Raw genomic sequence first — 25,817 nt, 5'->3', positions numbered from 1 at the left:
GAGAGGCCAAGGACTGGAGAAGAAAGAATCTGATAGGAGAAAAGAGGACACAAGGGGAAGTGAGAAGTGAAAGATTATAGTAAGGAAAAGAGGAAGGGGGATTTGTCACCGTTCAAAGTAAATTTATCAAAATACATATATGTTCCCATATACAACCCTGACATTCACTTTCTTGTGGGCATATTCAATAAATCCATAATAAAATAATGACCATAATAGAATCAATGACAGACCACACCAGATTGGGCATTCAACCAGTGTGCAAAAGTCAACAAACTGTGCAAATTAAAAAAAAAGAAAGAAAATAATAAATAAACAATAAATATCAAGAACATGACATGAAGAATCCTTGAAAGTGAAAATTAGAGAGTATAATCAAAATCACTGCCTTGATACACAAATTCATCAGTTTGAAGAAGACAATGTCCTGCAATAATCCACAAACTGACTAATTTAATTTTAATTAGGCTTTAAAACAAATACTTATATTTGTTGAAAGACATTGAAAGTAACACATCTGATTTGTTACCACACACACACACCCACCCACCCACACCCACACCTGAAGAAACTCAGCACGCCAGGCAGGCTTTCCAACCTTGTGTCCATAGACCTGTTGCTTAATTGCATAGGTTCACAGTATAATAAAAGTTTGGGAACCCCCCAATCTGTGGAGAGGAATAAACTGTCAACATTTGGACCCAAACCCTTCATGCGGCCTGGTCTCAGCTTGAACTGTTTTTTTTCCCTCTCCATCAATGCTACCTAACCTGCTGAATTCCTCCAGCATTGTGTGTGTGGCTCTAGATTACCAGCATCTGCAGAATTCTCTATGTTACAATAAAGTTGCTAATCCTGTAAAAGTATTTACCTTTCTATTATTCTGCCCGTTTTATTGTTCACTCGTTCCAACCTGGTCAACCCTCAATGGTTACAAATTGGTTGAGGGAGAGCAGTTTTATCTAGGTTAGGTGGTTAATGGCATAAAATCCAGTCTAGTGGATTGAGAACAAAACCTAGTCTGATGTTATGTACGTTTTAGTTTAACCATTGAACCAACGTGTTCATATTTTGTATAAGAAGACAACATTGTTCAGAGAGAAGGGATATTCACTTTATCAGCCTTTATCCACTGATCAGCACAAAACCAATTCACTGGCTGTTTATTTCATTGCTGATTGAGACAAATTTGCTAAGTAAATCAGCTATCATTATTGCTTGTATTAACTGGTGGCACAGCACACCGCAATGGTTAGAATAACACCTTACAGTACCAGTGACCAGGGTTCAATTCCCACTGCTGCCTGTAAAGAGTATGTTCTCCCTGTGACCCTGTGCTCTGATTTCCTCTCACAGTCCAAAAGCATACCAGTTGGTAGGTTAATTGGTCATTGTACAAGGGGTGATTGATAAGTTTGTGGCCTAATGCAGAAGGAGTCAATTTTAGAAAACCTAGCACACTTATTTTTGAACATAGTCCCCTCCTACTTTTACACACTTAGTCCAGCGGTCATGGAGCATATGGATCTTGGACCTCCAGAAAGGGTCTACAGCAGGGGTGATTGTTATGTTTCTGGCCTAAGGTAGGAGGAGATGAGTTATACAGCTCTTGTTACAGGTAGATGCAATTCAACTCTTTGAGTGATTATGGAGAAAGTTTTAAGTTAATAACTCATCTTCTACCTTAGGCCATGAACTCATCAATCACCCCGATGAGTCATTAACTTCCAACACAGTAGGTCCCAACTCTGTTCCAGATTCCAGCATCTGCAGTCTACTTTAATGTCATATTTTATGTACCTAACTACTTGAGTCTTCCTCCCTCACCTCCATTCAGAGTCCCAAACATTCCTTCCAGGTGAAGCAACATTTCACCTGCGAATCTGCTGGGGTTGTCTGTTGTGCATGTACGGTGCTGCCAATGCGGCCGTCTCTATATTGGTGAGACCTTCCGAAATCGGGGACCCAAATGCGGAACTTACCCAAGGCCAAACATTTTAATTCCGTTTCCCACTCCTGTTCGGACATGTCGGTCCGTGGCCTCCTCTTGTGCCAAAATAAGACCTCCCTCAGGGTGGAAGAGCAACATCTTGTATTCCGTCTGGGTAGCCTCTAACCTGATGGCATGTATATTGATTTCTCCTTTTAGTAAGAAAAAATTCCTTCTCCCTCCCCTATTCTTCATTTCCCACTCTAGCCTCCTACCTTTTCTCACCTGCCTTAGGTCCCTTCCTCCGTCCTTTGATCCTCTCCAATCAAATTCCTTCCTCTACAACACTTCATCTTTCCTACCCAATTAGTTTCACCTATCTCCTTCTAGCTAGCCTCTTTCCCCTCCCTCCAGCTTTTTATTCTGGTGTCTTCTCCCTCCCCCTCAGGCATGAAGAAGGGTCTTGGCCCAAAACGTAGACTGTTTTGTCATTTCCATTGATGCTGACATTGTGCGTGTTGCTTGGATTTTCAGCATCTGCAGATTTTCTCTTGTTATGTGTGTTATTTTAGTCTTATGCCTTGATTGTTGCTTAGACAAGTACTATGTAAAATTATACACAATATTTCTCTCCCAAATTCATATATAAAGTGAGAAGTGTGTATGGCAACAAATTTAACTTTTATTAGAACTAGAGATATATTGTCATCAACTAAATTCTTTGGTATATATACAAAACAGATTTGGATGTCAAAATCCAGCTTCTATTGCAAATCACCATATGAAATAGACTTCCTAAACAGTGCTACATTTACTGGTAACATTATTTTTGGTTTTTCATTTTTTTTTAAAGTTAAAAAATGATGCAAGTTTCCACACAGATCTGTTTACAAAAATGATCCCAATTGAATTAATTTAACCAAACATGGATCTAAACCACAATAAATAATAATACAATCCGGAAAGGATTTTATTTGTAATCAAATAAGTTTTCTCTAAGGTACTGATTTGCAGCTCTGACGATTGCAAGTAGTTCAACACATTGTGAAGTATTCATTTAATTCCTTAGAGTGTACTGCAATGAAGTAACAAGCCTGCATGAACACACAACAGTTTATTGCTAGAAAAACACTTACGCATTGTAACCCAATGGCAGAATAAATTGAGTAATTTTGTCCTTCCAAACACCAGGTTATCAATATTGGTGTGCTATAATTAATTCTCAGCAATATTATAAAAATAGTTCTCATCTCATTTAATGAAAGTATTAAGAGTGAAAACAATATTACTACTCATATGTGTAATATACCAACAGCTTTTCCTACTGATTCTGAGATAGATCTTAAGATTATATTTTCAAATGACATAAGCAGGCATCATTTTCACAACAGTCACACAATACTACCCGGAGAGGAGAGGGCGATTCAGGTTTGTCTCTTAACAAGCCGAGATTGAGCCCGTCCCACTGTACTGAAGAGCAGTAGCTTCAAAAGCTCCCTGAGATAACCTTCAGATGAGCAGTATGAAGTGCCCACCAATTCGTCACTGGAAATAATGAACTGCTTTGAAATAATTAATTCAGAGAATATGCACAATAAAGATATAAAACAACGTCACTAAGAACATTTTATATTTTGAGGAATACATCTCACTTTCAATAAAACTTGAAGGTGTGTTATTGTGTACCCTATATTTCAGTATTATACAACATTAAATTTCTAAAGGAAATCTAATGTAGGTTTTACGGCTTCATTATCCAATACAGTTCTGTGGAAAAATGTCATGTATTACACTATACTGCTGGCTCAAGGTGCTTGGAAGTAGGTATAGAGATGATGCCAGTTTTTATTAAAAAATGCAGAGTGGTGATTGCGTGGAATCGGCTGCTGGCGACGATGGTGGAGACTGATACGATAAGGTTTTCTTTTGAAAAAGAGACTCCTGGATAGGTATATGGAGCCTAGAAAAATAGAGTGCTATGGGTAACCCTAGGTAATTTCTCAGTGCATACATGTTCCGCACAGCATTGTGGGCCAAAGGGCCTGTATTGTGCTGGGTTTTCTATGTTTCTGTGCTTGGAATCAAATTACCTTGCCTGGTGTCTCAGGGCGGGATGCGTTTGCCCCTGCGCCACCTCCCACTGCTTCTCTGCCACCTGTACCACACCCCTCCCGTGACACTCCACCCTCACCATTCCCAACACCCTTTCCCCCCACCTGATTTACAAGCTCGCTCTCTGCTCCATGTTGACAAATACAGTACTGTATTTTACGTTGCAATGGAAAGACGAGGAACATTGTTGATGATTTGTCCTTTAGTAGCATCCAGTTCATTGTACTCTTCTATCAGGGATGTCAAGGAATTAGTTGCTTCTGTGAAACAGATTTGTTCCATCCCATCCACATGAAGGTAGTGGTGAATATGAGCCTGGAATGAAGTTACCATTGATCATTAAATTAATTTTGAAAAATCCTATCATTAATAGATATATCCTATTAACATGGAAACAGCAATACTGAAAATTACAAGAGCTAATGATAGGATTTACCCTCAGTGACAACTTTACCCAAGTTAAAGTCACTTAGATCACATTTCTTCCCCATTTTGAAGTTTGTTCTGAACAACAATTGAACCTATTGACCATGTCTGCATGCTTTGATAGAACAAGTTGCCATAAAGTGGCCACTCATTGTACGTAGGTCTTTTACTGCTGTAGCCTATCCACTTCAAGGTTTGACGTATTGTACATTCAGGGATGTTCTTCTGCACATCACTGTTATAATGTGTGGTTATTTGAGTTGATGTCACCTTCCTGTCAGCTTGAACTAGTCTAGCCATTCTCCTCTGATCTCCCTCATTAACAAGTTTTCGCCTGAAGAACTACCGCTCACTGAATGTTTTTTGGTAAACTTTAGTGCAGTGGTTCCCAAACTGGGGACAGAGAGGAACTAAAAATCATTAGAAAGGAAAAGATGAAATATGAAAGCAAGCTAGCAAATAATTTCAAAATGGATAGTAAAAGTTTTTTTCAAGTATGTTAAAAATAAAAGAGAAATGAGAGTGGACACAGGACTGCTAGAAAATGAAGCAGGAAAAATAATAACAGGGGACAAGGAGATGGCTGATGAACTAATTGAGTATTTTGTGCAAGTCTTCACTGTGGAAGACACTGGCAGTATGCCTGATGTTTTAGTGTGTGAAGGAAGAGAAGTGGGTGCAGTTACTATTACAAGAGAGAAGATGCTCAAAAAGTTGAAAGACCCAAAGGTACTTAAGTCTCCCAGACCAGCTGAACTGCACCCTAGGGTTCTGAAAGAGGTAGCAATAGAGATTGTGGTGGCATTAGAAATGATCTTTCAAAAAAATCATTGGACTCTGGCCTGGTGCCAGAGGACAGGAAAATTGCAAATATTACTCCATTCTTCAAGAAAGGAGGAAGGCAACAGAAAGGAAATTATAGACTGGTTAGACTGTCCTCAAGTGGTTGGGAAGATGATACAGTCAATTGTTAAGGATGAGGTGATGGAGTGCTTGGTGACACAGGACAAGATAGTACAAAGACAGCATGGTTTCCTTCAGAGAAAATCCTGCCTGGTGAACCTGTTGAAATTCTTTGAGAAGGTTACAAGTGTGATAGATATAAGGGGATGCAGTGGATGTTATATTCAGATTCAGTTTATTGTTATTCAGAAACCACAAATGCAATGCAGTTAAAAAATGAGACAACGTTCCTCCAGAATGCTATCACAAAAGCATATGACAAAACAGACTACACCAGAAAATTCACATAACATTTGGACTTTCAGAAGGCCTCTGACAAGTTGCCACACATGAGGCTGCTTACCAAGTTAAGAGCTCATGGTATTACAGGAAAGTTACTGTTATTGTTATGGTTAGAGCACTGGCTGATTGGTAGGAGGCGAGTGGGAGTAAAAGGCTGCCAATGACAAGTGATGTTCCGCAGGGGTCGGTGTTGGGACCACTTCTTTTTATGTTGTATATAAATGATTTAATGATGGAATAAATGGCTTATTGCCAAATTTGCAGATGATACGAAAATTGGTGGAGGGGCAGGTAGTGTTGAAGAAACAGATAATATGCAGAAGGGCTTAGACAGACTAGCAGAATGGGCAAGAAAGTGGCAAATGAAATACTATTTTGGAAAATACATGGTTATGCACTTTAGTAGTAGAAATAAATATGCGGGCTATTTTCTATACGGGAGAAAATCCAGGAATCTGAGATGCAGAGGGACTTGGACTTCTGTAGACTTATCGCCCAGGGCATTTACCATCACTCATTGTCAGCCCATGTTAATGTTTCATTAAGGAGTGAGACCTCTCCATCTACCATTTCGTGTTCAGATGGGACAGTGTTTGTAAACAGAGCCTGACAGCTGAGCAACAGGATCAAGTGGACAATTACTGCCATTTCAGGGAGGAGAGGTGTACGAAAATAGCTAATGCCTCCTTCTTTGCTGTAGATTCTTGACTGCATAGTTTGTCTTAAGAGAAATGAACCTATGCATGAGCATTAACATGATCAACAGATCAAAACCAAACTCCTTGGCTCAAAATGGTTGGCAGCTCATCTAGAAGGAGAACAGTGATCTCAAATCTCTGCTGCCTTACGACTATATTTACTCATGGGGAAGATTCTGGGAGTAAACCCTCAGGCAAAAAATCCAGATTTGGAGTTCCCAAGGCAGTCCTACACCGAGTTCAATGTTGACTGGCAACTCAGGTGACACTGCTGGTACCAAATTGCATCGATCTCCGCCGTTCCTTTGGATTCATCAAAAGTGTGGAGAGGGGAGACTGCTCCATGTCATACTGCCCAGGTTTGCATATCTCAACAACTAGGACACAACATCCATGGTCGACCCTGACCGACGGAATCCTCACTCACTCACGATCAGCAACTCAAAATCTGTAAGGTGCCCCCAAAAATATTCAGCAAAATCTTTGTTGTAACAATTATGAAATATACAATATAAAACTCAGACAGGTTGGAAAAGATGAGATGATCTTCACTGAAGACAAAAGTAAACAATAAATTAATGACTGTTCATCAAATACTACCAATTAAGACAAGCCAATGAACTATGTAGATAGATTTAGAATAGCATTTGATCATTAATCTGCAATGCAAATGATAAATGTTTTATCATAAAGCATTCAGTAAATAAATTAAATGATCGGACATTTAAATTAAGCATTTTATACTTTAAGTAGATCAATTTATGTATCGAGATGATACGAACTCCAGAGCAGAATGGCTAGTGAGCCTGGGTTAGAACTATTCACAATAATCTGGAGGAGATACGCCAGGCAGTACTAATTGGGTATATTTCAGGCACAGGTTGACAGATTCTTGAAGAGTCAGGGCATGAAGGGATACAGGGAGAAGGCAGGAGATTGGGGCTGAGATAGATAGAAACTTTATTGATCCCAAAGTAAATTACAGAAACACAGTAGCATTAGAAGTGCACAGATATACAAATATTAGGAGAGACGAAAGAATAAAAAATAAGTTATGTTAAAAATAAATCGGAGCTAAACAAAGCTTAAACAGAGCTCTGGTAAACAGAGGTTATTAACAATCTATCAGCAGGGTTCATTCCTTCCCCAACTATAGGTTGACTCATTATACAGCCTAATGGTCAAGGGAAAGAATGACCTCGTATAGCGTTCTTTGGAGCAGTGCAGTTGTTTTGGTCTATTATTGAAAGTGCTCCTCTGTTCAGCCAAGGTGGCATGCAGAGTGAGAAACATTCTCCAGAAATGCCAGGGTTTTCCAGAGAGTCCTTTGTTCTACCACAGCCTCCAGCGTGTCCAATTTGACACCACCCTTTCTAATCAGTTTATTGAGCCTGTTGGTATCACTTGTGTTGATGCCATTGTCCCAGGACACCTCCACATAGAAGACTGCACTGGCAACAACAGACTGGCAGAACATGTGAAGGAGAGGCCTGCCTACTCCACAGAACCCCCTCAGGAAGTTGAGGTGACTCTGCCCTTCTTGCACACAACCTGTGTTGGTGCTCCACTCAAGTTTGTCATCAAGGTGCACCCCCAGGTACCTGTAGGCCCTCATATCTACATCCTCACCACCAATACTAATACTAACAGAGCAGTGCAGGCTTAGTCTTCCGTAAGTCCTTCACCATCTCCTTTGTCTTACTAATGCTGAGCTGCAGATGAAGATTGCACACTTGACAAAGTCCTCCACCAGGGACCTGTATTCATCCTCCCATCCTCCCTTGATGACCCAACTATTGCTGAGTCAATAGAGAATTTCTGTAGATGACATGACTCCATTGTACCCAAAGTCCGAGGGTATCAGGGTAAATAGGAAGGGAGCCGACATAATCCCGTGTGGGGCTGTGGTGCTGCTGACAGCCGTATCTAACAGGCAGCGCTGAAGTCGCATAAGCTGTGGTGTGCCAGTTAGGTAATCCAGTATCCAGGACAACAAGTAATTTGGCATGGCTGAACTCATGCGGTAGATAATACCAACTCACAGCAGGCAGTTCAATACCTGGAGTGCAGATTTGTTCTTTTACAGAAATATGACTGAAATCTCTTGTTCACAAGCACAGCAAACGCACCTCCCTGCCTTTTACCAACTCTTGTCTGCTCATCACATTGAAAACCCATTCATAGTAGCATTGGAATCTGGGATTTGCTTGTGTAGCCATGTCTTGGTGAAACACATAACACTGCATTACTGGTAGACATTTTGTGTCCTCTTGAGTATTGCGAGGGAAAACGGATCAGCCATACTCGATGGGCCAATGGCCCAATTCTCCCCCTACATTTAATGATCTTATGATCTCTGCCTGAGAAAGGAGGAAAGCAATAACATTGGCTCTACTTGCAGATCCAGTACAGTTTTTGTGTCCTTACAGTGGGCATCTATGTCGCTCACAACTTGGACTCAGCAGCTGTCTGTGAACACAGAACAGAACTGCACGTGAAGCCCATGGAAGCAGGTGGTGGATGGTCGTATGAGAAGATGGTGCACATCACAAGTCCTGGTTTTGCAACCACTGACGCCAGGCAGACAGTCTCTGAAGAGTAATGATAATGGCTATGGACACCCATCTTGTAAAGACACTGCCCAGAAGAAGGTAATGGCAAACCAATTCTGTAGAAAAATTTGCCAAGAATAATCATACGACATGGTACATAATGATGATGACACTGAAGTAATGAGTTGGTTGTAACTTACCTTTTTCTTGTAGAGTTTTACAAAGCGATCCTTGAGATCTGTGAAGGTGGATTTAACACAAGTATTATTGGCCAATGCTAATAGAGAGTGTGTGTGTCCCACAGGAGGTATCGAGCAGAGGCTCGTTTTCCAACCTTCTCGATTCCATGAGACAAACGGAAGGGAAGGTTTCAATCTAGAAGGAAACATTGATGTTATTCTCTTATGACTCAACTGATCAATTGTAATTACAGTATAAATACAATTGCTGCCCTCCACATACAGATAAGAATTAAACAATTATTGCTGTAAAACTGAGAGAATTTGAAGTAACTTGATGTCAGAACTGTTGCAAGTTGGTTTGTTTTCTCTTTCTCTAACTTCTCTCCAACTGGTTTCATTAATCTATCAATGAAGTAGCTCCACAAACAGCAGAATCACCTCGGTAACCTTAACCTTACCCTTTTCATAGGTTCATTTTATCTCCATAGGACTTTTCCATAGATGCTGCCTGGCCTGCCGAGTTCCTCCAGCATTTTGTGTGCGTTGCTTTTATTAACAAAGTATGTAGATGGAGCTCGTCAGCCTGGGAAGGCAGTCCATCGAAGAGAGTGAAAACTCTGATTTTAAACCTCCACTAATGGGAAAGGCTTCGGGAATAAACCCCGAGGACAAATCCAGAGCTGGAGTCCCTAAGACAGTCCGACGTTGACTTCAACCTCGCTCCAGCAACTCCTGCGACGACACTGGTGCTAAGCTGTATCGGCCCTTGCTCTTCCCTTGGACAACATCGGTGGCGTAGAGAGGGGAGACTTGCTGCATGGACAACTGCCGGTCTTCCATACAACCTTGCCCAGGCCTGCGCCCTGGAAACCATTCCAGGTGTAGATCCATGGTCTCACGAGACTAACGGATGGCACCACCATGTACTCAGAATACAACTCTGAGATTCGTCTTCTCAAGATAGCCATAAATTCTAGAAAACCATAGAAGTTGTTGAAAGAAAGAAATCCATTCTCCCCCAAACAAAAAGAAAAAGAAACAAAAACTCGCAAATCTTAAACACCCCCAACCTTCCCATGCATAAAATCTAACAGATCACCCAAACCACCAGCCTGCCAATCGGCAACAAGGAAGAACACGAAAGAAACATGGAACTGAAAGAGGCCAATATGAGCTACAGTCCAATCCATAAATCTCAGAATTCTGATAACATTGGCAAAAGTAATGGGACCCAGTGGCACAAAGCAGTGGCCCTTCGGAGAACCACTCACCCTCCTCCACATATGCCTCAATATTTCAGGCTTCCTTGACACTTCAATCAGCAGGAAATGTAGTCGATCATGGCCCCACGTCTCATCTCGAGCTTCTCCTTGTGGTAGCTCATGCTCACATTTCCCTCCTGGAGTTTTCTCTCGGGAACAACAGAGCACTAGCTCGCTCGACTGAACTGCAAGTCACAGGCTCCAACGGTTTACAAAACAAAAATAAGGTAAAAAGTAGGAAAACTGAAATGATTGACCGTTGCCTGAGGAATTGTTGCTCGCTAGCACCATCTTGACTGGAAGAAGAAAAGGATTTGGGAGTATTTCTTTCTTTTTCTTTTCGTGTGGGGGAAGAATGGATTTCTTTCTTTCAATGTCTTCTGTGGTTTTCTGTATTTTATGCTTTTCCTGAGAAGACAAATCTCAGAGTTGTACATACTTTTTTAATAAAAGCAACACACACAAATTGCTGGAGGAACTCAGCATGTCAGGCAGCATCTATGGAAAAGTCCTTCTATGGAAATAAAATGAACCTTTGGAAGGGTGAGGCTAGGGCTGCCTTTCTCAAACTTACTCACTTTCTCATTTTCCAACTTCTGAGCTCCACTTGAGATGGAGTACAGCACAGGGACAGGCCTTTTGGCCCAGAATGTTGTGCCAAACCAGCTAAAGAGTAAATCAACCCCCCCCCCCCAATAACTAATCCCTCCTACCTACACGATGTCCATATCCTCCAACTTCCCCACATTCAGGTGCCTCTAATGTATTTGCCATGACCACCATACTAGGCAGTGCACACCAGGCATCCACCACTCTGAGTACAGAAACTTACCCCTCACATCTCCTTTGAACTACCCACCCTCACCTTCAATACATGCCCTCTGGTATCAAGACATTACTACTCTGGGAAACAGATACCCCCGGTCAACTCTATGACTCAAATGTTAACTGTTTCTCTTTTCACGTTTCTTAGCCTTTTGAGAAGAACTGTTCCACCCTCCGTGAAATAGTCGACAGAGGAAGCTCATTAACAGACAACTCACTGTCAGGTCAGATAAGATTATTTCACCTTGTTTTTTTTTCTCAGATTTCCCATACTCATCAATAGGAAAAAAAAGAAATCCAATGGATTTCACATACAAGTTTAAAAATAAAAAGGCAACAGTATTAATTTAACAAAAGGAACAATAATTTAAAAAAATGGTTTAGCATATTTACAAACCTCTCAATATTTCTTCTCAGGTCAGAAATCTGAACATTTCCCCGGACCATAAGTGCACAGGCAAGGTATAGGTTATGTTTTGGATCAGCATGCATTAACTGGTGATCCTTACTGAAAGCATCAGTGAACATCTGATCCAACCTGTTTAAATAAACAAACAGGCAATCAGTTAAACAAGGGGTGGTTTTTTTTTCTAGCAGGGTACATGTCAAATTTATAAACATTTCTTTATTGTATTAAAAACTATTAACCTTACTCAACTATATCACAATTAGAATTAGTGATTTCACAGTAGTAGTACTATTAATTCAGGACAACTGCTGTGAAATTCCATTTAAATGGAGCATTGTTAACTTGTAGATTACATGAGTTAATCTATGGACATCAGTTCTGAAGGGAAGTATCAAAATGCAAGCATTTAATCTTGGATTTAGTGACAAATCTTGTTGTTGGTGGTGGGGCTCGGCCTAGTGATGGAAATTGCCTGTCACATCCTCCGCTAGTCATAAATGGCATATGATCCAAGACCCCATTTAATTTCATAGAGTTTTGTTATCTGATTAGATAGCTAAGAGTATTATTCTGCTTTACTTCAATCATTTTAATGATTTCTAACTGATTAATTAGATTTTGTCTTCATTTTTCTAATTATTTCAATTTCAGTGTTTTTTTTCAAGTATCTCCATATAGCAAGGCATTTAAAAACTTTAAAAATCAATGGTACTCTTACAAAAGGCAAGGACTTGCCATCATTCAAAGCCAATTAAAGGAAGGTCCATTGAATTGCATCATCTTCTGCCCAGTTACTGCTGAGGAACTCACAACTGAACTCACAGTGTGGAGATACACCCAGATAAATTCCAGGTAATAGGCCCAGCCAAAGTGATTTGGTCATTCTGAACTTCAAAATAAATTTTGGTTGTTCCCCCAACTGTAAGTACTGAAATGGACTCTACATATCAACTTCATGCAAAAATGTTTACATCAATCTTTTGTTCCTTAAAAGGCAGAAACCCTTCTTTTTCTATCAAGCTCAAGGTCATGGAAAGTGATAACCCAACATGGAGTTGAAAATTCAGTGCTGCTACCCTGATTGTGAATCAAAGGTTTGCACATTTGTTGAGCTAGTTGATTCAAGCTTCTAAGTTTATGCTTCACCTATTTACCTTTTCATTTAAATATTTTTATTTTCTTAGAGATACAGTAAGTCCATTGTAGCCCAAAGAACCTATACTGCCCAATTACACCCATGTGAACAATTAACCTACTAACATACAGTACATGTCTTTGGAATGTGGAAGGAAACCAGAGCTCCCAAAGAAAACAGACACAGTCACGGGGAGAACGTACACATATCTTACAGAAAGTGGCAGGAATTGAACCTGGCTCGGTGCTGCTATAACAGTGTTACACGAACTGCTATGCTACTGTGCAACCCCGAAATAAATAAATATCTAAAGTATTCATTTAAAAATCTAGAAGACAGATCAAGCTTGACTGAATCAAAGTTCCTTAAACATATTGGTAAAGCTCATGTTGTTTCCCATCAAATCCTGTTACCTTCCTCTTACCTTCTTTACATTTGAAATCACACCTGACATGCTTTAATCTGTTCAATCTGTTAATCTGTTTAATCTGTTAAATGTTTAATATTTTCTTTCTCATTTCACTAAGAATTCTCTTTCTACTTTCAAAACATGTTGACAAGCTCCTGCTTGCTTTTCCCCCCGACCAGTTCCAACTTTTCTCTACTGCTTCATGGAATACCATCGCAAGAGCTAAAAGAAAACTAGGACAGAAATATTGTTCGACTATTTAGAATTCTATCATAATCCTAACTCCAATGCTATTATTCCTTTGTCACTACGCACTTCCTTACATGCCCTGATCTTTTATACCTTCTATGATTCCCTGTGTTGGGTTCGTAAGATCATTTTCCACCGTGGCAATCTTCTGTTCAATCCATACCCTTGCATGTACCCGGCACCGAACTGCTGTTTGTTCTCCGTCTTGCTAGTCTTAGCCTTCCCAGCCAGGTTCCAAGTGCCCACCCTTTCAAATTAACAAGAACTTTCTTAATTCTTCTTCCCAATCCTAGCCACTATTGGTCTTTTGTACATGTTCATTTCTTTTTCTGAAAAGTGCAAAGTGCTCCTAGTACATTCGGAATATTACAATTGTTAGGTGACAGCCTAGTCAAAACAAATTAAATTACAACTGATGAGCAGTTTCTGCACTGATGCAGAGATCATCTCGACCCAGTCCTAACATCAGTAACGTCAGAGCAATGTTAACTTTCCTTGTGAAAGCCCTACCTTCTTGTAGGGATATTTAAATCAGCCAGGGTGTATAAAGGAGTTAGACTAGAAACGAGGTAATGTAGCCGTGGAAACGGAACCAGATTCATGGTAATCTCATTAAGATCCATGTTGAGGGACCCTTCAAATCTGGAAGAACTGTAGCAAAGATGACAGAAATTAAATTAACAAAGCTGCACAAAACAGGAACACAACTCCAATACAGTAAATTCTGAGCAATTATGTCATAGCTATAGAGTACTGTGCAAAAGCTTTAGACATATATATAGCTAAGGTGCCTAAGATTTCTACACAGTACTGTAGTAGTCAATGTGGAGCACCATGGGAAGGGTGTGGAACAGGTGGCAGAGAAGGAGACCAGGGTTGAGGGGTGGCACAGGTGCAGATACACCCAGCTTTGAGACTCAAGCCAGCCCTGATATACAACGGCCCCATTCTCCCTGTAAACTTTGTTGCCCTGACTAATCAAGAATCTATGAACCAAAAAGAACTTTTGATGAAAGGCCCCTCAACCTCAAATGTTAGACTTCGTTTATCTTTTCACAGATGCAGCCTGAATGCTGAGTATTTTCAGTATTTCCTGTTTTCATTTCAACGTGCAGATTATTCACCTCTGGTCCAACTAATTCAGGAATTTAATAATATTTTGCTTGCAATTTCACTGAATATTTTACATTCAAGACTCTCCATCTTATTTATTAGAAGCTGCGGAATCTGCCATTGTCAGATAATATCTGAAATTTTGATTTCAATATCTTGCTACTGGACTTCTGATAAAACAAATTATTACAGCTTCCGGTGAATGGAGGCAAAGAATTTATCTAATGTATGTCTGTCCTCAACAGATGTAGCTTATCTTATCCTACATTTGTTTTAACCCTCTTTCTTTATGCTACCCAGTTTCAATAAAAGTACTTCTGTTTTTCCTGATTTTCAGTGTATACACACACACCTAATTTACTCAATTCATGATTCAAGATAATATCATTTTCAGTACATAAGTGCAAAGGAGAATGAAATAATCGTTACTCTTGATCTAACACAGCACAAAAATGAACAATAAGGTAAAGAATACAATAATAAAAATACAATATAAATGCAAAAGATAGCTTATATACGTAGATCAATTTACGTACATAAAGTGATGTTAGGTATAGGAGTGTCTGTATATAAGGTGACTGACAGGAAATGATAAAGTAGTGGTGGTGGGGGTGTGGAGGGGTGGGTTATTGGGTGAAGATGTTGATCAGCTTTACTGATTGGGGAAAATAACTTTTTGAGCCTGGCGGCCCTGGCTTGCATGCTATGTAGCCTCCTCCATGATGGGAGTGGGGCAAACAGTCTTTGAGCAGGGTGGGTGGGACCCCTCATAATATTGCTGGCCTTATTCAAGCAACTTTCTGAATATATGCCCTTGGTGAGTGGGTAGGTTGCAGCCAGTGATGCGATGGGAAGCTTTGACTACCTATTGTGGAGCCTTCCTGTCTACCATGCAGTGATGCAGCATGTCAGGATATTCTACTGTCCATCTGTAAATGGATATGCATAGTCCAGCTCTCTTCAACCTCCTCAGAAAGTGGAGGCATTGATGAGCTTTCTTGATTGAGCAGAATGTGGTCTGGGACCATGGAAGACTGTGCAAGATGTGCACTCGCAAGAGTTTGAAACTGCTCACAGTTTCCACAAGACCATAAGACACAGGAGCAGAATTAGGCTACCAGGCCCATTGAGTCTGCTCTACCGCTCAATCAGAACTGATTTATTATTTCGTTTAACTCCATTCTCCTGATTTCTTTTGGTAACCTTCGACTCCCTGACCAAAAGAACTTATCAATTCCTGTTCATATACTCAATACATAACATTACTATAGTACTGTGCAAAGGTCTTATGCACTCTGGTTTCCCATTCCCCCCCCCCCCCCCCCACCATAGTTACACAAAACCTTTGCAGGCAAACACTCAAAAGTAGTACAATAGTCTCTGCTTTATTATTTCATACATTATTGCACATTGGTACATTATTGTGTATATTATTCTGTACTTTATTATTAAGTCTTCACACCAAGTGTGTTTTTAAATGTTGCTGCTGTAACAAAAGAATTTACCAATAAAGTATTATTATATTTTCTTGGCCTCCACAGTCATCAAATGAATTACACAGATCCACCACCCTCTGGCTAGAGAAATTCCTCCTCATTTCCATTCTAAAGGCACACTCTTCTATTCGGAGGCTGTGCCCTCTGGTCCTAGACTCCCCACCATAGGAAACATCCTCTCCACATCCACTCTAAGGCTTTCATAATTTGATGTTTCAATGAGAGATCCCTCCAGCAGGTACAGCTAGAGAGCCATTAAAAACACTTCATTAACCCGTTCATTCCTGGAATCATCCTCATTAACCTCCTATGCACCCACTCCAATGCCAGCAGAACTTTTACAGGAGCTAAAACCGCTCACAATACTCCAGTTGTTGTCAGATCAGTGCCTTGTAAGGCCTCAGCATCACCTCTTACTTTGCAGCACACTTGAAATGAATGCTAACATTGCATTTGTCTTCCTGATCGCAGATTCATTCTGCAAGTTCGCCCTCAGGGAATCGTGAACAGAGTGCCAAGTCCCTTAGCACCGCTGATTTTTGAATTTTCTCCCCATTTAGAAAACAGTCTAAGCCTTTATTCCTTCTACCAGATGAATAATCTACCTTCAGACCTTTCAGCTTCCCAAGCATCTTCTCCTTTGAAATAATTACACTCAATTCTGTCCCCTGACACTCTCAAATTTCTGGCATAATACTAGTGTCTTCCACAGTGAAGACTGATGATAAATACTTGCATTTGTCTGCTATTTCTTTGCTCCCCCATCACTACCTCTCCAGCGTCATATTCCAGATTCTGATATCCACTCACCTGCCACTTACTCTTCATACAGTATATTGGAAAAATCTTGTATTTTTCATTGCCCTCTGTTGTTTCTTTTTAAAAGTTTCCCTATCCCCTACCTTCACACTGATTTTTGCCGTATTATATGCCCCCTCTTCTGCTTTCTGCTGTCTTTGACTTCAGAATTAGGTTTAAATTCATCGGCACGTGTTGTGAAATTTGTTATCTTTGCAGCAGCAGTGCAGTGCAACACGTAATTGCCCCCAGAAACTCCAGCCATTGCTGTTCCACTGCTGTGCCAGTGGTATAAAGAGGGGCATGAGTGGGGCGAGATCTCTTGAAGATGATAACCATTTCCTTTGACTTGTTGATATTTAGGAAGTAGGTACTTGGCTGGCACCAGACCTCAAACTTGTCTGTCGGCCACAGGTTACCTTCCATGTTCTCCTCAGTAGGATAGAAATTGCCTTACTGCATGTTATTGGTGTCAAAGAATATCACCCTGAAGTTATTTATAAAAAATCCCATAAACAGCATTATCTTCAATTTAGAGAAACTCAACAATGCTGTTCTGTGAAACTCTCTGTCAGCATCAGCTATGTTTCACTTGATTGGTCTGTTGCAAGGTATGCAATATCGTTTATTTTTTTTTAAATCCCCATATTCACGTGCAATAGGACTTTAATAGTCCACAACACTCAAAGGCCATTGGCAAGCTGGGGTGTAGCAGTATTCAGCTGCACAATGGCCCTCGGGAAGAAACTGTTTTTCAATCTTGCTGTCTTGGCCGAGATGTTTCTGTATCTCTTACCAGATGGCAGGAGATTGAACAGACAGTGTCCGGGATGGGATGGGTCTTAATGCTGTAAGGCACTAAGAGTTGTAAATTGCTTTCAGGCCCAGTAGTGGAGTCCCATTGATGTGCTGAGCCGTCCTGATCACCCGCTGGTGTGCTTTGTGGTCTGTCTTGCTGCAGCAAGAGTACCACACTGTTATTCCCTATGTCAGTATGCTCTCTATCGTACATCAATAATAGTTGTTCAGCAATTTTTGGGACAGATTAGCTCTTCTTAAGCAGCTGTTGTCACTGCTGAATTGAATAGTATTGTCACTGTTGAATTAACCCCCTCTCTGCATATAGATACAATGTATATCCACTGCTTTATCTTTGTCTATAGAAATGCATATAATGTGTCACTCACCTGGTCAAGTTCAGAAGCAAGTTAGCAACAATATTGTTCATTGCGTCAAATGGCTTTTCCTGCCTTTTGGCCTCACTCTGACTAGAGATCAGAGTACTTTTCATTTTCACTGATGCCATTTTGCCACTGGCCATCTGCTGGATTTTGTTGACTATGTCCACCAAGGACTAGATTTAGAAACAGTAAGATTAGTAAATCTGCCTTTTTAAAATGCGGCATCCTCCTCAAAAATTAACCACATGAATGTAATCGGGAAACAAGATGGTTACGACAGCCAAGAAATCAAACTGTTTTGTAGCCCAACGTTGTGTCTAAAGGTCCAATATGAATTTGTAATTGTACCATGTCCAGGTATAAACCCTGTACCTACCTGATTTTCAATAGGTAAAACACAATCTGCATGTTCAGTCAGCTCCTTCATGGCGAGAACACTATTATAGGGAGAGGTAATAACATCATCTTCAGCAGAAGGGTAGACAGAAGTAACAAATCTGTAAACCTCCGGGAATTCATCCTGCAAGAGGCTCAGAACAAAGGTACCTAATCCAGAACCAGTTCCTAAAAAAAAACACAAATGGAGTTTTGATTTTGAGTGGTATAAGTAGGGTAAATGCAAGCAGGCTTTTTCCACTGAGGTTGGGTGGGACTACAACCGGAGGTCACGGGTTGAGGGTGGAAGGTGCAAAGCTTAAAGGGAACATGAGGGGAAGCTTCTTCACTCAGAGGGTTGAGGGAGTGGAACAAGCTGCCAGCACAGGTGCTGCATGTGAGCTTGATTTCAATACTTAAGAGAAGTTTCGATACGTACATGGATGGTAAGGGTATGGAGACTATGGACCTGGTGCAGGTTGATGGGAGTAGGGAGGTTAAATGGTTTGGCATGGACTAGATGGGCCGAACTGCCTGTTTCTGTGCTGTGCTTTTCAATGACTCTAAACATAAAGCAATTCTTGTTAAAACTTTTATTTCTCAACTTCGATTACAAGTCATATTTATATTCCTGTTGCTCAAAACAAATGATCGAAGTTACAGTTGACAGAGAATGAAAAAGCTACAGATGCGGAAAATCTTGTGTCAGAAATTTGTTTTATTTTGCAAGCTCAGTTTAGAAGTACAGGCACATCTGCACTTGTTGTCTGGGTAACAGAAATTAGCCCTTGGAGAATCCACCAATCACACTGCTCAAAAAATGTGATATACAGAATTTATGTGGAAAAAAAACAACAAAATCTATGTTTCTCAACTCACACTTTTTGATACACGTATAGATCCTGTAGCTTCATGTTGTGGATATGGAACTTTTTCCAAGAAAGCAACCCACCACTCCCTCCAACCCCACCTGTAACCCAGAGGCTCTGGGAAGTTTCTTTCTTCTAAACTACAAACTATGTTTGAATGGGTTCCACAGTGTTTCTTTGTTTATGGTTGTCTGTGGGAGGATGAATCTAGGAGTTGTACACAACATATACACTTTGATAATAAATACTATGAATCCCGTTCAGATTCCATGAGCTGCTGGGCACAGTCGTAGCTTAAACTAGAAACACCGTAGAAAGAGAAATGAAATTAATGTTTCACTTTCCGCTGACACTGCCTGGCCTGCTGAGTGTTCATAGCATCCTCTGCTTTTTATAGATTTCCAGCATCTGCAGCTTTTGATTTTCAAAAATAAAAGGCTATTTGAAGGTAGCGCATTGTAAACAGGCAAGACTCACCTCCACCCATTGAGTGAATTAAAAAGAAACATTGCAAAGAATCACAGTGTTCAGCTGTTTTTCGAAGTGTATCTACAATTTGGTCCCGGTACTGTTTGCCGTACTGTTTGTACCCCACTGCCCTGTAGAAGAAAAAAGAAAATACAACAATCAGCCAGATTTGTGAACATTAAGTTATGGAATATTATTTTATAATATGTTCCATCATTAATATGCTCAGACACAGCTAAGGGAAAACAAGTAATTACCAGTAAATCCTTCTTCACTTACCAGCCAGCTTCCTGCCATGATCACCATTACTTCTAACAGCTCAGTAATCTTTTTTTTCTTATCCTGTACAAATGGAAGGATGTTCCTTTAGAAGAGAGATGAGGAGGAATTTCTTTAGCCCGGGAGTGGTGAATCTGTGGAATTTGTTGCCACAGATGGCTGTGGAGGCCAAGTCACTGGGTATATTTAAAGTGGAGGTTCATAAATTCTTGATTTGTCAGGGTTGCAGGGAGATAGGGTTGAGAGGGATAATAAATCAACCAAAGTGGAACAGACTCGATGGGCCGCATGGCCTAATTCTGCCTCTATGTCTTACTGTCTTAAGACATAAAAACATAAGAAATGAGGAGGAGGAGTAGGCCATCTGGCCCATCGAGCCTGCCCCGCCATTCAATAAGATCTGTCCGTAAACTCAGCTCCATCTACCTGCCTTTTCCCCATAACCCTTAATTCCTTTACTATGTAAAAACCTAAATACAATTAGATACAATTAGATAGTGAGGAAGCCTCAACTGCTTTCCTGGGCAGAGAATTTGACAGATTCACCACTCTCTGGGAAAAACAGTTTCTCCTCATCTCTGTCCTAAATCTTCTCTCCTGAATCTTGAGGCAATGTCCCCTAGTTCTAATCTCACCTACCAATGGAAACAACTTTCCTATTTCTATCTTATCTATCGCTTTCAAAATTTTGTATGTTTCTATAAGATCCCCTCTCATTCTTCTGAATGAGCGAGTATAATCCCAGGTGACTAAATCTCACATCATAGGTTAACCCCTTCATCTCTGGAATCAACCTGGTGCACCTCCTCTGCACTGCCTCCAAAGCCAGCCTATCCTTCCTCAAGTAAGGAGACCAGAACTGCACACAGTACTCCAGGTGCGGCCTCACCAGTACCCTGTACAGTCGCAGCATGATATTATAAGAATAAAACTAAAATGTAAAGGGAAATAATAAAAATTTGCAGTGTTCAAAGTAACTTTATTATCAAAGTACATACATGTCACTATATTCAACCGACATTCATTTTCTTTTTTTCCTGTGGGTAATCATAGTAAATACAACACAACAGAATCAATGAAAGACAACAACCAAAACACAAAAAAAAATCTGCAAGTACAAAAGGAAACAGAAAATAAAAAAATATTGATAATATATAAGCAATAAATACTGAGAACATGAGACAAAGAGGCCTTGAAAGTGAGTCCATAAGTTGTGGGAAGTTTAGTGATATTGCAAGCCACCATACTGTGGAGTTGAAATGGAGGGGCGGGATCTCAAATTAGTAAAAGTGATGCAGGAACTACAAATCAATGATTTTAGTTCATTGGTATGTTCTTTATTTCAGTCTCCATTGTGTTAAACAGCCAATTTCATGTGGAAATGCAACTCTACAACTCAATGACTAGGACTTAGAAAGTCCAGTTAGACCAGCAATGTTATGGACCGGAGGAATGAACTTCCACAAGCACTGGCCACAGGTTTTCTTACCAATTGTTACCTGAACCAGATACATCTGATATCAGCTGTTTATTGTCAAAAACATCTCTCAATGGACCCTGAAGTAATTCATTAAGGACACCTTCTTCCATGTCAATGAGTACCGCCTAAAAAGGAAAGAATATTTTCAGTAAGTCTAATTACACTTAACAAATCAACCAGATGTAACTGAGATAAACAAATTAGAAGCAGTTCTAGGCTATTCAGCCCCTCCAGCCTACTCCCTATCTCTCAATTATCTATCCCTGTCCAAGACTCTGTCCCATTGACTTTCGAAGGGAGTTACCTCATCTCTGTCCTAAATTGGTGATCTCCTACTTAAAAACAGTTAACTCAAGATCCAGAGATAACCTCCACAAGAGGAAACAAGCTCCACACATCCACCTTGTTAAGATACCACAGGATCTTATTAGTTTAATCAAGTCTCCTCTCCTAAACTCCTGTGGATAGGATCCAGATGGTCCAATCTTTCATCATAAGCCAACAGATCCATTTCATGTATTAATTTAAATAAATATTTTCTGAACTGCTTCCATTAACATCATCCTTTTAAACTGGATCTGATATTATTCCCAGTTCTCAAGATGTAGTCTTAATCGAGCCCTATGTAACTCAAGAACGAGCTGAATAGTTTAAATTAAATGACACTACACTTTGGCAAAGAGGTAAGGTAAAGATTAAGATCTAAACTTAATATTTTAGCAATACTATGTAGCATTATTTACATCATTGCTCTCATTAAGAATTTCAGCATAAATTTATCTTGTAGTAAGAAATGTTAATTGTCTATTAGAAAATGATTACATTGCTAATTTAAAGTCACCACTATAATTGTACTTTAAAATTAATGTAAAATGTTACCCGAGCTTTGAGCGTTCTTATTAGTCCTTTGTTTAGATCTATACCGCCTCCATCAGTATATCTGTAAAATAATTGGTCCATAAAATGGGACTATATCTTTTTAAGTAATGAAGTAACATAGCTGTAGACATATTCCTTTATGCTATCTGAAAATTAATTTCCTGTTACATGTTATTTAATGTATATTAGAAGTAATACTTAAAGTTTATTCTCAATCAACTAGGTCAACAAAATGTTTCATATTTTTAATGTTAAAAACTGTTTGCAAAATTATATTGCCTACCTTGTGTCCACATTTCTAAAGAAATTACTGAGAGCTTCATCATAGATACCTTTCTAAATTGAAAACACAGAACAAATAATAAAATATTTTGCAATCCAATTTAAATCCAACTCATCTATTACAAAATTTGACCAGCATCTTCCTGTAACTAATTGGAACAGCAAACAAACATCAATCTTTCACTAAAATTGAGGCTGCAACATCAGGAAGAATCTGAACAATTATTCTGACAAAGATTCTTAAAAAGGATGTAATAAAGATTACAACCATATATTGCAAAAAGGGAAAACCAGAGCATGGTTGCTCTATGATTCTAATGGTATTCACAGAAGGACTGATATTATACAATCGTGCTCAGATCACTGCAAACCATCGGTACCAAATATTGAAATATATATTATAATCTTGAAAGTGTCCTGTTTTGCAAATATTATTACATATAATTAAAAGCCTTGTACATCAAAAACATACATCAAGTCTACATGCTGCATCAAAAACTATTATTTTTCTAATTTGTGTCATAACTGTACAAATACATGTGCATATATCAGTGTACAGGCAATATACCTGGTTTTCCAAGCGACTTGGGAAAAGTAGCCCACTGTGGTAGACTGATTCGTGCCAAAGTAAATACCAGAGGGACTCTGATTCTGAAGGTAATCACCCAGATATTATCATTTCAAAATTTCATTATCCACCTCCGCCTGCACATTTTGTTCCTTCCTTGTTTCTACTCACAACATCACTGAAGCCATGGAAGTAAATATTTGCTATACAATTAGCTGTCTTTGTTGGGTGCCGTTACTGTTTGTATTTAAACACAAATTTACTTTAAAAAAACCCTCTGTTATCTCACCGGATTGATACGCTAACCTTCCTTTCCCCACCACTTACACTTCGCTTTCCTACCTTGTTGATGTTTGCATGCTCCCGGAGAACCAAATTCCAGAATCGGCAGCCGATCTGATTGCCACACTGGCCGACTGAAAACGAAAATGATGCTGTGAGGGTCTGGATTTTATTAGTAAGTTGGTAGTACGACATACAGCAACATTAAGGAAGTAGCAGGAGACAGCAAGTGAGAATAAGAATAAAGGGAGCCTTTTCTGGTTAACAGGTTATTGAAATGCAAGCACTGCATGGTGTCAGTGATACCTCCTATCACAGCTCAGATGCCTTCTATAAATGTGTGAGCAATACAACCGTTGTTGGCAGAATTTCAGATGATGACGAGAGGGTGGACAGGAGCGAGATGTAGCAGCTAGCTGAGTGGAGTCACAGCAACAACCTTGCACTCTGTCAGTAGGGTCAAAGTACCGATTGTGGGCTTCACAAACGGTAAGATGAAGAAACATACACCAGTCCTCACAGAGGGATCAGAAGTGGAAAGAGTGACCAGTTTCAAGTTCCTGGGAGTCACTGGCTCTGAGGATCTAACCTGGAAGTAACATATCGATGGAGCTACAAAGACTGATGCATGACAGCAGCAATATTTCATTAGGAGTCTGAGGAGATTCGGCGAGATGTCATCGAAGAAACTTGCACATTTCTACAGATGTACCATGGAGAGCATTCGAGTTGGCAGCATCACTGCCTTGTGAGGGGCGGGCACTGCCCAGGATCAAAATAAAGCTGCAGAGAGTTGTAAACTTAACTCCATCACAGATGCTGGCCTCCATAGTACCCAGGACATCTACAAGGAGCAATGACTCAAGAGGACCTGAATATAAAAGAAAGGATATAATGTTGAAACTTTATAAAGCACTGGTGAGGCCTCACTTGGGAGTGTTGTGAGCATTTGGGCCCCTTATCTTAGAAAAGATGTACTGAAACTGGAGGGTTCAAAGGAGGTTCACAAAAATGACTCCAGGATTGAATGGCTTGTCATATAAAAAGTGTTCAATGGTTCAGGGTCTGTATTTGCTGGTATGCAGAAGAACACGTGATGACCTCATTGAAATCTATTGAATGGTAAAGGCCTTGACACAGTGGATGTAGATAAGATGTTTCCTATGGTGGGAGAGTCTAAGACCAGAGGACACAGCCTCCAAATAGAGGGGCATCCTTTTAGAACAGAGATGAGGAGGAATTTCTTTAGCCAGAGGTGGTAAATCTGTGGGATTCAATGCCACAGGCAACTACTAAGGCCAAGCTTGTATGGATATTCTAGGCAGAGGTTGATAGAGTCTTGACTGGTCAGGGCATGAATGGGATGAAATGATTGGGTTAAGGCTCAGGTGCAGGTCAATAGGACTATGCAAGAATGATAGTTCAGCACTAACTAGATGGGCCAAATGGCCTGTTTCTTTTCTGTTGTATTCTATGACTCTAAACTCACCTTTGGAGATTTAACTTATTAGTCTACATTTGGGAAAGCTGTGAAGGAGTCCGTATTCTGGCAAAACCCAAACAGGCCTCAGTGAATAGGCTAGAATGTGTAAATGTAGCTTCAGTAACTTTGCAGATTATTGCACAAAAACAGTACAGGCATTACAATAAATAATAAACAGGACAATAGGGCAGTAAGGTGTCAGTACAGACTCTGGGTATTGAGGAGTCTGATAGCTTGGGGGAAGAAACTGTTACATAGTCCGGTCGTGAGAGCCCGAATGCTTCGGAGCCTTTTCCCAGACAGCAGGAGGGAGAAGAGTTTGTATGAGGGGTGCAGGGGGTCCTTCATAATGCTGTTTCCTTTGTGGATGCAGCATGTAGTGTAAATGTCCGTGATAGTGGGAAGAGAGACCCCAATAATCTTCTCAGCTAACCTCACTGTCTGCTGTAGGGTCTTGCGATCCGAGATGGTGCAAAGGGACAGTAGTCATTTAGGCAGGACACTGAAGACTTCTTCGGCATGGGGACAATGGTGGCGGTCTTGAAGCACGTTGGAATGGTGGTGCTGCTCAGGGAGATGTTGAAGATGTCAGTGAGAACATCTACTAGCTGGTCTGCACATCCTCTGAACACTCTACCAGGAATGCTTTCTGGTCCAGCAGCCTTCCGTGGGTTGACCCTGCATAGGGTTCTTGTCAGATCGGCCACGGTGAGACACTGCATCTGATCATTTGTAGGAGGGGTGGACTTCCTCACTGCCACGTCATTCTCCACCTCAAACCATGTGTAGAAGTTATTCAGCGCATCTGGGAGGGAGGCATCAGTCAGGTG

The 25,817-nt window shown here is 40.3% G+C and overlaps 1 protein-coding gene across 1 annotated transcript in view; it reads right to left on the bottom strand.

The window, feature by feature from the left end:
- Positions 1 to 567: 567 nt before the first annotated feature.
- The window catches only part of tube1 (tubulin, epsilon 1), a 30,134-nt gene continuing 4,884 nt past the window's right edge, over positions 568 to 25,817 (bottom strand). The window contains exons 2-12 of the mRNA XM_059981461.1: positions 23,565 to 23,638; positions 22,656 to 22,708; positions 22,373 to 22,433; positions 21,503 to 21,618; positions 19,744 to 19,865; positions 18,399 to 18,586; positions 18,029 to 18,195; positions 13,945 to 14,085; positions 11,630 to 11,770; positions 9,164 to 9,338; positions 568 to 4,357 (exon numbers count right to left, since the gene is read on the bottom strand). Of these exons, the coding sequence (XP_059837444.1) occupies positions 4,199 to 4,357; positions 9,164 to 9,338; positions 11,630 to 11,770; positions 13,945 to 14,085; positions 18,029 to 18,195; positions 18,399 to 18,586; positions 19,744 to 19,865; positions 21,503 to 21,618; positions 22,373 to 22,433; positions 22,656 to 22,708; positions 23,565 to 23,638 (1,397 nt within the window). The 3' untranslated portion in view covers positions 568 to 4,198. The remainder of the gene's footprint in view (positions 4,358 to 9,163; positions 9,339 to 11,629; positions 11,771 to 13,944; positions 14,086 to 18,028; positions 18,196 to 18,398; positions 18,587 to 19,743; positions 19,866 to 21,502; positions 21,619 to 22,372; positions 22,434 to 22,655; positions 22,709 to 23,564; positions 23,639 to 25,817) is intronic.

The sequence above is a fragment of the Hypanus sabinus genome, chromosome 10 (genome assembly GCF_030144855.1).
Source record: "Hypanus sabinus isolate sHypSab1 chromosome 10, sHypSab1.hap1, whole genome shotgun sequence".
Taxonomy (NCBI): domain Eukaryota; kingdom Metazoa; phylum Chordata; class Chondrichthyes; order Myliobatiformes; family Dasyatidae; genus Hypanus; species Hypanus sabinus.
Note: the sequence above shows the minus strand (reverse complement) of the source record. Positions and strands in the feature narration are given on the sequence as shown.